Below are 12,752 nucleotides of genomic sequence, written 5' to 3' on the forward strand. Positions count from 1 at the left end.
TGCATCTCCCCTCTGCCCTCACTATCGACTTCGAGCATCCATCAGCACCTAGCTAGAAAATACACTCAGCTGTCAGACGAAGTCTCATCCGATCACACGCCCTGGTCGGCAACGAATCGTTCTTCATCAAACACTCCTTCAACTCTGCCCGTTTCTCCTCAACGTCGAGTCGCGATCGCCCCTAGAGCACACAGTGAGCCTAACTACCATTCAAAACTTGATTCCACCAGCTGAGTCGTCCCTTGGGCGACAGAGACATCGACTGTTCCTCCTTTCTCCCTTCCTTCCCTCTCTTCACCGGACTCAACGCCGTTAGCCGACTCTCCACAATGACTATAGCCCCTGCCGCTCATCGACTACCAGAAGAACTCATCATGGACATCTTCCGATCCTGCGATGCCGATCCTTCAGAGTTGTCCCAACTCTGTCTCGTTTCTTCCCTTTCCTCTCGACTGCTCGACGACGTCTCTATCGAGAAGTCAGGTTCCGAATGATTGTACTCGATAGGAGCACCTTGCCCTTTCTCGTCGAATATACGGTCAACGCCTGGTCGCTCTTGAACACTCTTCAGGAGAACTCGAATCTCGCCCAGCTAGTACAATCAGTCGAGTTCAGCCAAGCGAACCCGGAGGACATAGACGAGGACGATTCAGCCTGGAAAGGATCAGGAGTCATGACTCGCGATCACAAAGTCGTCTCAAAAGTCATACAACTCATGCCGCAGATCAAAGAAATCGGGTTTGAGGGCCAGTGGCATCGTCTCATGAACCGTCTCTGCCACTTGAAAGATCTGGAAACGTTGGCTCTGGGGGTACTGGGGTCAATCCGGCAATCGCAACTCGTTCGGATTCCCGAATCTTGTTCTCGCCTCAAATCTCTCACTTTTTCGGACATCTCTTCCAACGACGTGAATCCGCTCCCCGCCTATCCTTGCCTTCAAACGCTTAAAGTGACTTCTCGAACGATCTCACCCTCGAAAATCACTTTCCTACTCGCGGCGACCTGTTCGACTCTGCGGAGCCTTCACCTCCATATCGAAATCCTCCTCGATCTCGACTTCTCGGAATTCCCCCTTCTTCGAATCCTTCATATTGGCCGGGCCGTCGATCAGTCTACTCGTCCACTTCTCGAAGACCGAGCTCGCTTTGATCGCTTTTTCGCTTCCCTCGCCAAACTCCCAAAACTCGATACCCTTTCCTTCGATTCACACGTTCGCGATCGCGGACAGATTTTTTCCCGATCCTATGGGTGCAGATTTGAATGCGGAGCAAAATCGATATATACTCGAATCTTTGCGGTCTATTCGATTCGAGGATGGCGTATCACTTGATCGGGTCATAGGGATGCTCAACACGCGATGGACGCAACACGTTGCGAGGATCGTTGTACCACCAAATGTTGGGCAGTTGAAAGGATACGACATGACCCTCGAGGGATTGAGAGGGATTCTGAAAATGAAGGGAATCGAGTTGGTTTTCGATGATCTGTTGGGCTGGGACTACACATGCGAGTCCTTTTCCTCATGTTCTTCTCGCTCTAGATTCGCTGATCCCCTTCCGTAACTCTCACAGAATCGATCCTCCCGGAAGGCAATTTCGCCGTTCGTTCTCTCTTCGATTCGCCGCTTCATCAACCTATTTCACTCTTTCCTCGATTCCAATCCGCTACCCGTGCGTTCTTTCCAACTCTACAGCGTGATCTTTCGACAGCGTTCTGACAAGCTAATCATAAACAATAATCTTCCTCACTCTAGTTCGTGTTCGTCTTCTTCGCTCTCTCACATCTGCGCTCACTCCAGCCACGTCACCTCGTCACCTTCGCTCTTCGTTTCCACTGCTTTCTCCAAAAGGACGTAAAGAGTCGCGCCTTCGATCCAGCTGGAAGAGCATCAATCTGGTCAGTAGATTTCGCTCGAGCTTCTTCTTGGAATGTCGGCTAACCTTTCTCTCGTCCTCGCACGCGAACAGTCTCATTGTACTTTCGTTCGTCACTCGTCAGCTCTGTGTCTTGAAGGCTGGGAGTTTCGCAAGATGTCTCTTTCTGTCGATTTGCTCCTCTTTTCGTTTTCGCTTGCTGTTTTACCCTCCTCTCTGTGATGTTTCTCGCAAAATACTCTTTCTACATTAGCTATCGTCGACGTCCACATTGAAACTAGAGAGAATCAGTAACTTAGCGTCGTCGAGACGAGGGATCGTTTCGCTTGTTTCGGGTTTTCACCTCTACTCGCTCTTTCAGTAAGCCTCATACGCCGCTGTACTCTGAAGACGCCTCACTCTGAATCCTAGACGACGCAAGCTTACCACGCGACCTCTCAACCCTCACAGCAGAGGATCTGTCGCTGCTCGCAATTTGTAGGCAAGAAACACCGAATTACGTTTGATCACCTATATATAAGTATATGATATTGTTCACAGCCATGAGACTATTTGTTGTATCGGACTGATCTTCAGCCGTGCTCGTCGAGCCTCGGAGAGATACAAATGGAGAGATACAAACGGAGAGAGAACGACTAGAGGGGAGCGAATCCTTTTTTGCAATTTCGAGGGTCGAGAATCGGAGATCAAGAGAGTACCTCGACGGGGAGAGAGCCGGAGAGCTGGCGAAGAGAGGCGTGTGAAGGTGAACAAGAACGGGAGATTAGAGAAGCGAGGTGGGAGGGGAAATGGATCAGACTAGGTCCCTGAGATTGAGGGAATGGTATGAGCGAGCAGTCACAAGCAAACGAGTCGTCTGTGACCAAAGAATGTATTGGATATCACTCACAATTGTAAGATAACCAAATCAACTCGACTCCCTTCTCCTGGCATATTTCCCTAGCCCGCTTCACTCCATCGGAATCCATGAAAGCCGTTTTCCTTGTTGCCATCTCTCTGACTGGCCCCGCTCCGTCGTTGAACACTCGGTCGATTCGAGCGTCCGCGGCATACCCTAACTCGATTCTTCGAATTGACTCCGGCAGTTCCTTCGCGAGGCCCTGAAAGATGAAACGTTCTGCCTGATCCCCGATGTTCGAATCCAGGACGAAGGCGAGAGTGGACAATTGGCGGCAATCTTTGAAGAGATTTGAGAATCGATTAAGGCCCTCGAATATAGAAGTCCAGAAGACTCGGTCGTCGGATTTCAGTTCGAGTCGACGAAGATTCCGGTAGTCGCTCAAGGTTACTTCTCGTAAGTGCCTGATCGAGATTGACAAGTCGACGAGGGAGGATACTGAAGAAGAAAGGAATTTTGAGACGTCGAAAAGTGGCGCCCTGTTCGAGCTCGAGATTGAGATTTGCTTGAGCGGAGGCAATTCGAGATCTTCCGGAAGAGCGAAATCGTCCTCAATCTCCAGGAACGAGAGACTTTCGAGTCGTTTCAAGCTCGAGCTGAATTCGTACGTGTACGGCGTCAAGTAGAGGATTTCGAAAGTTTTGACATGTTCGAAGTACTCCGGTTCGAATTGCATTACCGCATCTCGTATCTCTGGCTCGTCGGTAGAGTCGAGGTCGAGGTGTTCGAGGTGCTCCACGAGTTCGAAAGCGGTCGCCAATAAATCTCCATTCGAGGTTCTCACCCCGAGTGCGCCCTTCTTCGGAGACCGAACACATTCCATATTGATTCCTTTAGGTAGGGTCATCAAATCCGGATTGAGTGTGAATGCGGCGACGAGTCTCGTGGTGGTCGGCGGAATTATAGTGATTTCGCGACCGACGTCGATACGGTCGTCGTAAGTGACGAAGATTAGGGTTCTGTAGAGCGATTCTCGAGCCATGTTGAGGTATCGCTTCGAGAGGAGACAGCATCGAGCGAGGGTGAGAGGATCGGTCGGCGAAACGGAGAGGAAAATCAGGTTGATGATTTCGGGAGAGAAGATGGGTGGAGTCCACATGATTAGGCTGAGGTGTGTGAGGAGAGAGGAGAAGGCAGCAAGGGGTAGAAGAGCGAAGGAAGGAGAAGGAGAGAGGAAAGTCGATTGGAAGATTCGGAAAGAGAGAGGGTGCGTCGAAAGGAGTAGGCCGTGAGTGGAGCCGGGTAGGTAGTAGTGCTAGGTCGAGTCTGGGTCCTTGGTATTGACGGTAGGCTGCAAAGAGGGAGGGCGAAACTTAGTCAGTCGCGTTGCCTCGCATCATGTAGCTACTACGCCACGGTCGCGCGCCCAATCTACTCACATATAGTCCTTGTTTCGTTCTACGTCCAGCTAACCGCGTTCGTAACGCTGTGTCGAGAGCTACGCGACTTGATCAATTTTTGAGAATTTGGGCGCGACTTTCGTTCGTTCGGGTTGCTGAGTCGATGAGCTTCGAGTAGAGAGTGTTCGGGTAGCTTCGAGTCGATATCGGCAGGTCGTAGGCAGGTAGAAGGATGTGGTCGAAGAGAGTAAGCCGATTTCGAAATCTCTCCCTTCGCCCTTACCCTTCTTCCGACTCAACACCGACTCCAGGCTCGAGCTACGTCGCCGATATTCGTCAGTGATCGCATACGACATGGCAAGTATACGGGAGCTGGCATAGCCGGCGATGCGTGAGTTTTCCCCTCACTTCTTCTCGCTTCTCCCTCCCGACTGAGCTGACCCGTGATCTCCGCCAGTACCCGCCAGCGTGTTTCTGTAGTGTAAACCTTGCTCCGATCTGCTTGGGGGCGCTCTCCCGCCGCGCGAAGACAGTCGTCGCTCAGCTCGATCGACAATTTGCTGACCTCCGCTCAGCCCCGTTTCCGTTACTCCATCGCTCTGACTCAATTGCAATGGACTTCGAACGCTAATTGGTAGAAGCATGTATCGAATTATCCAGCAAAATCGGTAAAATACTGTGAGAACACAAACGAAATTTCCAACTTTCATCCTTTCCTCCGACTTTCGATCACTGACGCCCCGCCCCATTCCTTCTGCAGGATCAACATCATACCACGTTCGAGCCGACTTATTTCTTCCCCTTCTTCTTCCTCGATCTTGATTTCTTCCCCTTCCCCTCCCCGGCTTCAGTCTGTTTCGCCCCCGTTCCCTGGCCCGCTCCTTTCTTCGATGTTTCCGGACTCGTAGGAGGCGAGACGACTCCTCCTTCACCTTGAGTAACCATAGGAGACGATTCGAGGCGTCTGATCGTTGAGGGAGTCGAGGATCCAGAGGAAGAAGGTTCGGGAGTTGGGGAAGCGGGTTCGAACGTCGAGGATTCGGCGATGGGGGCATCGGAGAATCGAGAGGACGGGGTTGGGTAATCGGAAGATGAAGAGGTGGGAGAGATCGCGGTATCTGCGTGAGTAGCGATGAGATCGACAATTTCTATCGAGCAAAGATGGAGGAGCGTCGAAACTCACGGAACAAACGACTCGTTTCCTCACTTTCTTCACCCTCTCCATGCATCTGCGTCTCAAGTGCCAACGCTTCCTTGATCACCTCTTTCCTCCTCCTTTCAATCTGTCTCTCGACCTCTCCCAATTTCCCTTCAATCACCTCCTCTTTCCCCTTCACGACCTCCGCAACTTCTTTCCCCACTCGATTCTTGACCCTCCTCCTCTGCACCATCTCCTCCTCCTCTCCCCCCAAAACTCCCTCTTCTTTAACCTCTCCCTCCCAAATCTTCTCAATCAATTCCCCCCTCTTCTGTACCAACTCCTCTTCCGTCTCGGCAACGGCAACTTGAACTCTCACTTCAGTACTCATATCCTTTCCGATCGAGCTCGCTTCTTTCGAAACGATAGGCCAGAGTTCTGACTCGACTCGACCGAGCTCACCTCGATCGATTCCGTGGTTTGGGAGAGAGAGGACGGAATGGAATCGACTACCGGCTCGAGCGGCTTCATGAGCGATTCGGGAGTGTAGATCTACTTGAGCTTCGAATTGAGATTCAGAAGGAGGGAAGTTTTCGGTTTCGTCGGCGAGAGAAAGCGTTTCAGGAGATTCAGCCGCAAGGGACGAAGAAGGTTGACCGGGAGGAGGTGGAGCCGGGGAATGAGCAGGAGACGGAGGGAGAGAGATTTGGGGAGAAGACATGGATTGTTGTGATCCGATCACGGTCGCGAAGAGGGAAGGGAACGAAACTCGTTTGCCTCGGAGTCGAGGGTGATGGTAGACTGGTGGGGTTGGCGAGAGGGGAGGTGATCCTCGTCTGAATGAAACGATCAATGTGAGTACTCGACTACAGCTTACTTCGAGTGAGAGTGAACGAAGAAGAAACTCACAAAACGGTAACTTCTGCAAACTCAGTTTGTACAGCTTCTTCCATTCCCTCTTCCTCTCCTTCCTCCTCGATCTCTCGAATCCTCTCCAATCCTTCTCCCTCAGTCTTCTCCCTTTGCGCCTCTTCCCTTGCTCCAATTCCAATTCCGACGACTCCTTCTTCTCTCTCCTCCCTCGAAACGAATACATCCTTCAACACCCCTCCGGCCGCAATGACAAACTGAGTGAAAAGTACAACGATTCTCGCGATGAGGTAATAGAGCGAAGAGAACTCGATGATGAGAGTCGAAACGATCGAAATTGGAATCATCAACAAATCGAGGAACGCTTCCTTCGACAACGACCTGATCGACGACGACACCGATGGACGTCCGAGAAGAGACGATGCGGAGGTCGAGGCAGCCGGGGAAATGGAGTGTTCGCGAAGGATTTCGAGCGCTTTGGTTTCTTCGTCAGAGGGTTTCGCATGCGGATGACGGGTTCTGGATCGAGAGCGAGCGGTGTGTTTCGTCGATTCGTGAGAAGGGGAGTCGGGAAGGCGTAGTCGTGGAGTCGCTTCGTCGAGGTCGAGGAGTCGTAAAACGGTGAAAGCGAGGTTGAGGAACCTCGGAGCGATGACCTTTGAGGCAAGGGAGCTGACGACCGGATGCACAGGAGTCGGGAAGAGGGCGAGAGGTTCGGCCGGAGTCGTCGAACCAGGCGGAAGCGAAAGACGAAGATGGATGAGTTGAAGTTTCTTCTCTGCTCCCTGATGTTTCCTCCTTTCCTTTCCCTTCCCTTTCTCTTCCCCCGCTCTATCCTCCCGACCTCCCTCGCTCCCAACTTCAGCGAAAACCAAGTCGACTTTCCTCTTCTCCCCAACCGAAACCCAATCATCGAATCCACCTCCTTCTCCAGTTACTCCGAGAGGTTTCCCCGCTTGATACGCAAGCGAAGGAGAACTGATTCCACTCGTTGTTGCGATACTTCCAAACCTTAATGTCCACTGCAATTCGGCCGTCCAAATTTCGATGTTTCTGAGCTTCGGATCGAGTTGGAGAGATCGAGAGTGGGAAGGAATGAGACGGGAGATGGAACCAATCTTGAGAGTCCAGGCGGAACGAGGGAGGGTATTGACAATCATTGGGAAATGGAATAGGGCGAGAGACTTCGCGGAAATGGTTTTCTCGAGAGGAGGGGATCCTGAGTTTTCGAGCTCTTTGAGCGTCGGAGGAGCGATCGGGTAGTAGGGAAGTGAGATCGTGAGGTGAGGGGAGATCAGAGCGAGAGCTCTAGGAGAAATCGGAACGCAGGGGTTCGAAAAGAAGTGTCGAAGTAAATCTGTTTTCGCGTAGAAAACGACTTGGTCAGCTCCCATCGCCCATACCGAGCTATCATGTCCCTTTCTGCCTGGTCCGTGCTCTTTTCGAGCCGTTTTCGACGAGAAGTCGACGTCATGTCGCACGTCCCCCTTTGTTTACCCATTTTTGATTCGACCTTGTCCATCCGCTTGAAACTCCCAGACCAGGTCGAGAGAGTGCCACAAGCTCACCGTGTACAACATGCTCATCAATGATCGACTCTGGGTCCTTGTTCGTCGAGTCGTGTGGATGATCGAGTTCTCCGAATCGAGGAGAAGACCTGCTGCTGCTGCTGGCTATCGGGGTTGATGATCCACTCGCGGTAGGTGTGGACATACTGAGCCGGTGCTTAGGCGGATCTGAGTGGAGTGAAACGTAGGGGAAAGAGAAGGAAACGTCTCGAATCCTTGATCTCTTTCGCTCAACTACTCACTCATTCGCACGACAGCGGTTTTGAGACGATGCCAGAAGGTCTATAAGCTCTATATCTGAACCATGAGCAGTTCCTTCCTCCCCTAGAGACGGAATATCTCGAGAATTGACGCTTCACGATCTTTGACCCTTCTCCCCCAACGCTTGCGCTCGATTGACGGCCGTGGCAGACGATATCACGATCGAAGTCAGGCGGGAAAGGTCCTAGAAGCGGAAACAGGAACGACCGACGACTTTAGAAGTTGTGAGTAGCTCAAATTTCTTGCGTCTTGGATTTGCTGAGCTAAATTTGATGTGTTCGAGCTCGGAAGCCCGGTCGGCGCTCTCGAGCATTCGCATCCGTTTGGGTCGTGACAGCCGGAGAACGAGCACGAACGTCGAAGACGAAGAACCGGTAAAGCTTTGGAGAACCCGTTCTCAAAACACCTCTTGACCCTCGTTTCCCCAACTCTTCTCAGACGGAATCCCTCTACCATCTTTTCGGCTATCGCTCAGGCTAATCGGCTCCCGGGAATCTGGACTCTGAACGGTCCGCAGTCATTTCTCAAGAGCAAAGAAAAGCTCCTTCGAAAGGGGAAAACTCTCGACTCTTCGCTTGGCCCCTTTCATTCGATCACTTGTTCTGTGCGTACTCCTCCTCTCTTTGCTTGATTGAAGATGTTGCCGGATCGAGTCCGTGCTTGCTGCTGCTGATCTCGAACAGTTTCGCACGAAGGGACAGGAGGAAAAGAAAGGGATCCACGCTCCCTTCGAGGTTTTTGCAGCTCTCACATCGCACGCTGCTATCGGATAAACCCTCGTGGGCGGGAGGGGAGAACTCGATAAGAAGTTCTCCAAAAAACTCTTCAGAAGGGAAATTTGAATTTCGCAAGAGGGTAAATTTAGCGAAAAGCTCGAATACTCTTGGCGGATCAACTCTGGGTTCGCCCAGCGCCCAAGGTTTGTTACGACCACCTCTTGTCGCCAGCATCCCATCTCTTCTTTCCACTTCAACCTCTAACCGTCTCACCTCACCTCACAACTCGAGCTCGTCGAAACTCACGCACGACCACATTCGAAGCCTATCTCTAGTCGAATACCCCAGATCGTTCCAAATTTGTATCGCGCCGACTTTCACAACTCCCATCGCTCGAACGAACTCGAAGATGTCTACCTGCGCCAGATCCCACCCTCCGAGTCACGTTCCTACCTCCTCCATCCAATCCTCGAAACCAGCGAAACCCTCCTCTTCTTCGACTTCGATCACTCCGTCTGGATCAAGTTTAGCCAAGAGTTCTTCGCAAACGTGCCCTCCTCCTTCCGTTCCAGTTTCGACTACTTCCACGGCGACCTCATCGACCTCGTCATCGTCAACGGCAGCGAAGGACGGAGTATTGACCCCCTCGATCGAAACGATTTGGAAAAGTTTCGTTGCGAAAGGTCACGAAGACGTCGAGTTGTTGAAACTGTTGCTCTTGACGAAATCCAAGGAGGATGAGGTGAGTCACACACTACTCTCTATGTTATTCCCGAGTCGATACTGACGCAACTCGCATCTCGCAGAGGTTATCGGCGTTGGACAATTTGAGAACTGAACAACTTCGAGCTGCCAACACGATGGCTCTTCATCAATACTTCTACCAGTACTCGGCATTCTACGCCGCTCAACAACAACAACAAGCACATCTCCTTCAACAGCAACAACAACAGCAGCAGCAGTCTCAAAATCGAGCTGTTTCCCCTTACTCTCCGACTTCTCCTCCTCCCGTCGTTCCTTCCTCTGCCTCTCTAAAACCCTCTACGAAACGTCCTCGAGCACCTTCCGACGCTTCGACCGGCTCGAACGATTCTTCAATTTCTTCCGCATCGACTCCTCCGGCAATCTCCGCTCCAGTCAAGAAACCTCGTCTCGCTCCTTCTACGAAGAACGCATCTGCGAAGACTCCTCCCCCTCCTCCTCCTCCGACTTTCCCAAACGGTAAACCGACTCATCAAGACGTGATGGAACTCTTGCGAAAGAAATGTCAAGCGAATCAAGGAACTTCCTCGTCGCCCCCTTCTTCTTCTTCTTCGACCTCTATTCCCTCGATGACTATTCGCAAACCCTCTTCGTCCCCGCCTCTTCGCCATTCTCTCATGCTTCGACCTGCTCTCCCTCTCTCCTCCGGATCGTCGTCCCCTCCTCCTTCGCTCGAAATGCCTCAAATCCAACAACCTTCTGAAGGTTCGGCCCTCTCTCCCGTCGTCGAAGAAGGAGGAGCAGAAGGTCGTGCTCAAGGTCAAGGGATCGATCGACTGGCAATGTTGTTGAGAGCTGGAGAAATGAAAGCTGAAACGGACTAAACCCCCTCTTCTCTTCTATTGCATCGTTGTCGTTCTCTCTCTCCCCGTTATTCTATTCACTCCAAGTGCCGTCATACACCCATTTCGCTACCCTTGTTGCTATACCTTTCTTCAGTCGATCTTGTTGTTGACTCTCTCGTTCTAAATGTGTTGTTTCTTCCTCGATCGAATCAAACAAAGTTCTTTCATGTAAACAACTACTTTCGTTTTCCTACCTCTCCTCGAAGTCGTTCCGGGTCCCCGAGAATACGACCTTCCACTCGAGGGAAAAACACACTCGGAAGAAAGTGATGTCCCTCGCTGATTTCTCGAGCTCGCTCATCTCGCAGATCTCCATCCTTTCCCCCTCCACCCTTCACACCGCTCCGAATGCTACTCGAGCCCTTCCTCCTCCTCGCTCTCGTCCTCTACCTCCTTCATCACTGGTACCCACCCTCTCCGGCCCCAAAACCACCTCTGCCTTCTACGCATCGATTAGCGAAGAGGATGAAGAAACATGGGCATACGATCAAGAGGAAAGGGTGGCCGAGACAGTTAGTGAAGGTCGAGGGGATCGTCAAGGTTGAATGAGCGAGAGGGAGGCGAAAGAATGGGAGAGTTTGAGGGAGGGAAGAGAGGTGAGTGCGAGGTATCGAGTTGACGTCTTCTTTAGGCTCACCGCAATGCCGATGATTACATAGTATCGATACGTTGCCGCCGAAAACCTTGACTATGCGAAGAGCTTTGGAGGACGAGCCGTAGTAGATCCCCTCGACGAGTTTCGTTTTGGCGGGAAAATCGATGGTTTGCGCTTGGAATTGAGTTCACCCTTGATCGATCAACAGGAGATACGTAAGCGAGATACCGAGCTAGAGATCTGCACTGAGTGGTCAACCTGCAACCTGCGGGAAAGCATGGAGAGCCGCAGGAACCAGGAAAGCGAGGAGCGGAAACGGTAGACGAAGCGGAAAGTTGAGTCCCGGAGCATACAGGGCGGAGTGACACCGGCACGAAGTTTAGAATTTGACGACTCTGTTGTCTGCCGACTACCGAGCAAGCGCTGTTTGGGCGACAGAGGGATCAGCCGATAGAAAATTAAAAAATGCGAGAGATTTGGCTTACAACTCACCTCGGACCGTTTTGATTCTCCCCGTCTCTCCTCTTATCAGCTGAGAATTATCGTATCCTTCGCCTGATCGTAGCCCCGTCGTCTCTTCCTGGATCTATAGTCGAACTCGGCTCATTCTTTCCTCCTCTCCCGGAAATCCAGAGCAATCTGCTTTTTGGGGTCTCCCCGAGCCCGAGCTATCATCCTGAGTACCAGATCATGCTACCAGCTGCTCGAGACGAGTGCTGAGCTGGAAGAGACCGATGAGAGATCAAAGCCGAAGAAGTGACGGAGAAAGGTTGTTCAGCGCGATGAGTCGAGGTCGAGGTTGCCGGTAGTCGCTTCAGAGAGGTTGTTGATCCTCTACAAGTCGCCGTCAGCAGATCGAGTGAGGTAGTGAAGGGAAAGAACCCAAAAGTTGATGACGATGAGGTTCGTCTCTTTCCTCCATCTTTACCCATTCTTTCCGCACTCGTAGCCATGCCTGTACGTAATCAAACGCACACTAACTGACCCAGCTAAAAGAGAACTCACTTCCCGCTCGATGACGGACGCAGGCTTATCACTCATCCTACAACGACCCCTCCGACCTCTCGCAATCCCGCCAAATCGGCAACTTATCCCTCCTCCCCTTCTCCTCCTCTATCCGAGGTCCCGCCCCTCCTCCAGCCGACCTCGAGAGACCCGACATCATTTCTGAAGCGTTGACTTTGTTTCGGGCCAACAGCTTGTTCAGGAACTTTGAGATCGCTGGGAACGCAGATAGGGTCTTGATCTATTTGATCTTGTTCACGGGGGATTGTCTAGCAAAGATTGGACAAGGTACGCTCAACTTCTGCTCTCCCCCCACTTCTCAGTTCCTTTCCCTGCCTTGCACAGTGTTCCTCCTCTACTATCTCTTACTACCATCCTTGATCCGACACTGACAAACTGACGCATCTCTTGTACGCCGATAGCTCGAGTTTGGTCTGCTCAAGAAGCTCAAAAACACCTAACAACTCACGCAATCGATCATTTCTCCCTACCCGGCGAGCCCGGATTCCCTATGAACAACGTCTTTGTCGGACCTCCCAGCGGTGACCGCGTATCAGCCGGTCCGTTCTTCTCCCTCGCCGTTATCTCCTCGAGTACCTTGTTAATTCCGATTTTCCTCTCTGTCGCGTGAATAGACGCTCTAAGAGGCTACCTACTCCACGCACGACAAGAACTCGTATTGAGATTAGTTCAACAAGTGTACAACCCGAGAGACGAATCGACGGAAGGTGGAGCGAAGGCGAGTAAATGGTGGCTTAGTTTTCAGAGGAGGAAATTCATGGGTAAATCCCTTGGGAACTAGAAAGGGTCGAGGAGGATTCCGAGGAGGGAGTCTCTCAGGATGTTCTGCGTACGGCCATGCACGAGAAAGGAAGGAGAT

The 12,752-nt window shown here is 51.7% G+C and overlaps 5 protein-coding genes across 5 annotated transcripts; 3 read left to right on the forward strand and 2 right to left on the reverse strand.

Annotated features, from left to right (window-relative positions):
- Positions 1 to 2,672: 2,672 nt before the first annotated feature.
- Positions 2,673 to 3,871, reverse strand: JCM6883_005867 (uncharacterized protein; the record flags this gene model as incomplete). Its single annotated transcript, XM_076634859.1, has 2 exons — positions 2,673 to 2,680; positions 2,764 to 3,871. 2 exons carry the CDS (start codon positions 3,869 to 3,871, stop codon positions 2,673 to 2,675), a joined length of 1,116 nt encoding a protein of 371 aa, XP_076485127.1.
- A 1,030-nt stretch (positions 3,872 to 4,901) lies between these two features.
- Positions 4,902 to 7,833, reverse strand: JCM6883_005868 (uncharacterized protein; the record flags this gene model as incomplete). Its single annotated transcript, XM_076634860.1, has 4 exons — positions 4,902 to 5,260; positions 5,320 to 6,086; positions 6,160 to 7,477; positions 7,689 to 7,833. 4 exons carry the CDS (start codon positions 7,831 to 7,833, stop codon positions 4,902 to 4,904), a joined length of 2,589 nt encoding a protein of 862 aa, XP_076485128.1.
- A 1,241-nt stretch (positions 7,834 to 9,074) lies between these two features.
- JCM6883_005869 (uncharacterized protein) lies at positions 9,075 to 10,251 on the forward strand (the record flags this gene model as incomplete). Its single annotated transcript, XM_076634861.1, has 2 exons — positions 9,075 to 9,407; positions 9,472 to 10,251. The coding sequence occupies 2 exons, from the start codon at positions 9,075 to 9,077 to the stop codon at positions 10,249 to 10,251; spliced, it is 1,113 nt and encodes a 370-aa protein (XP_076485129.1).
- Positions 10,252 to 10,620: 369 nt separating this feature from the next.
- Positions 10,621 to 10,821, forward strand: JCM6883_005870 (uncharacterized protein; the record flags this gene model as incomplete). The annotated part of the gene is made up of 1 exon (XM_076634862.1): positions 10,621 to 10,821. The coding sequence occupies one exon, from the start codon at positions 10,621 to 10,623 to the stop codon at positions 10,819 to 10,821; it is 201 nt and encodes a 66-aa protein (XP_076485130.1).
- A 997-nt stretch (positions 10,822 to 11,818) lies between these two features.
- ARC18 (Arc18p) lies at positions 11,819 to 12,674 on the forward strand (the record flags this gene model as incomplete). The annotated part of the gene is made up of 4 exons (XM_076634863.1): positions 11,819 to 11,824; positions 11,896 to 12,160; positions 12,295 to 12,432; positions 12,508 to 12,674. 4 exons carry the CDS (start codon positions 11,819 to 11,821, stop codon positions 12,672 to 12,674), a joined length of 576 nt encoding a protein of 191 aa, XP_076485131.1.
- Between the last annotated feature and the right edge of the window lie 78 nt (positions 12,675 to 12,752).

The sequence above is a fragment of the Sporobolomyces salmoneus genome (genome assembly GCF_050403485.1).
Source record: "Sporobolomyces salmoneus JCM6883 DNA, S_salmoneus_JCM6883_v1_ctg74, whole genome shotgun sequence".
NCBI lineage: Eukaryota > Fungi > Basidiomycota > Microbotryomycetes > Sporidiobolales > Sporidiobolaceae > Sporobolomyces > Sporobolomyces salmoneus.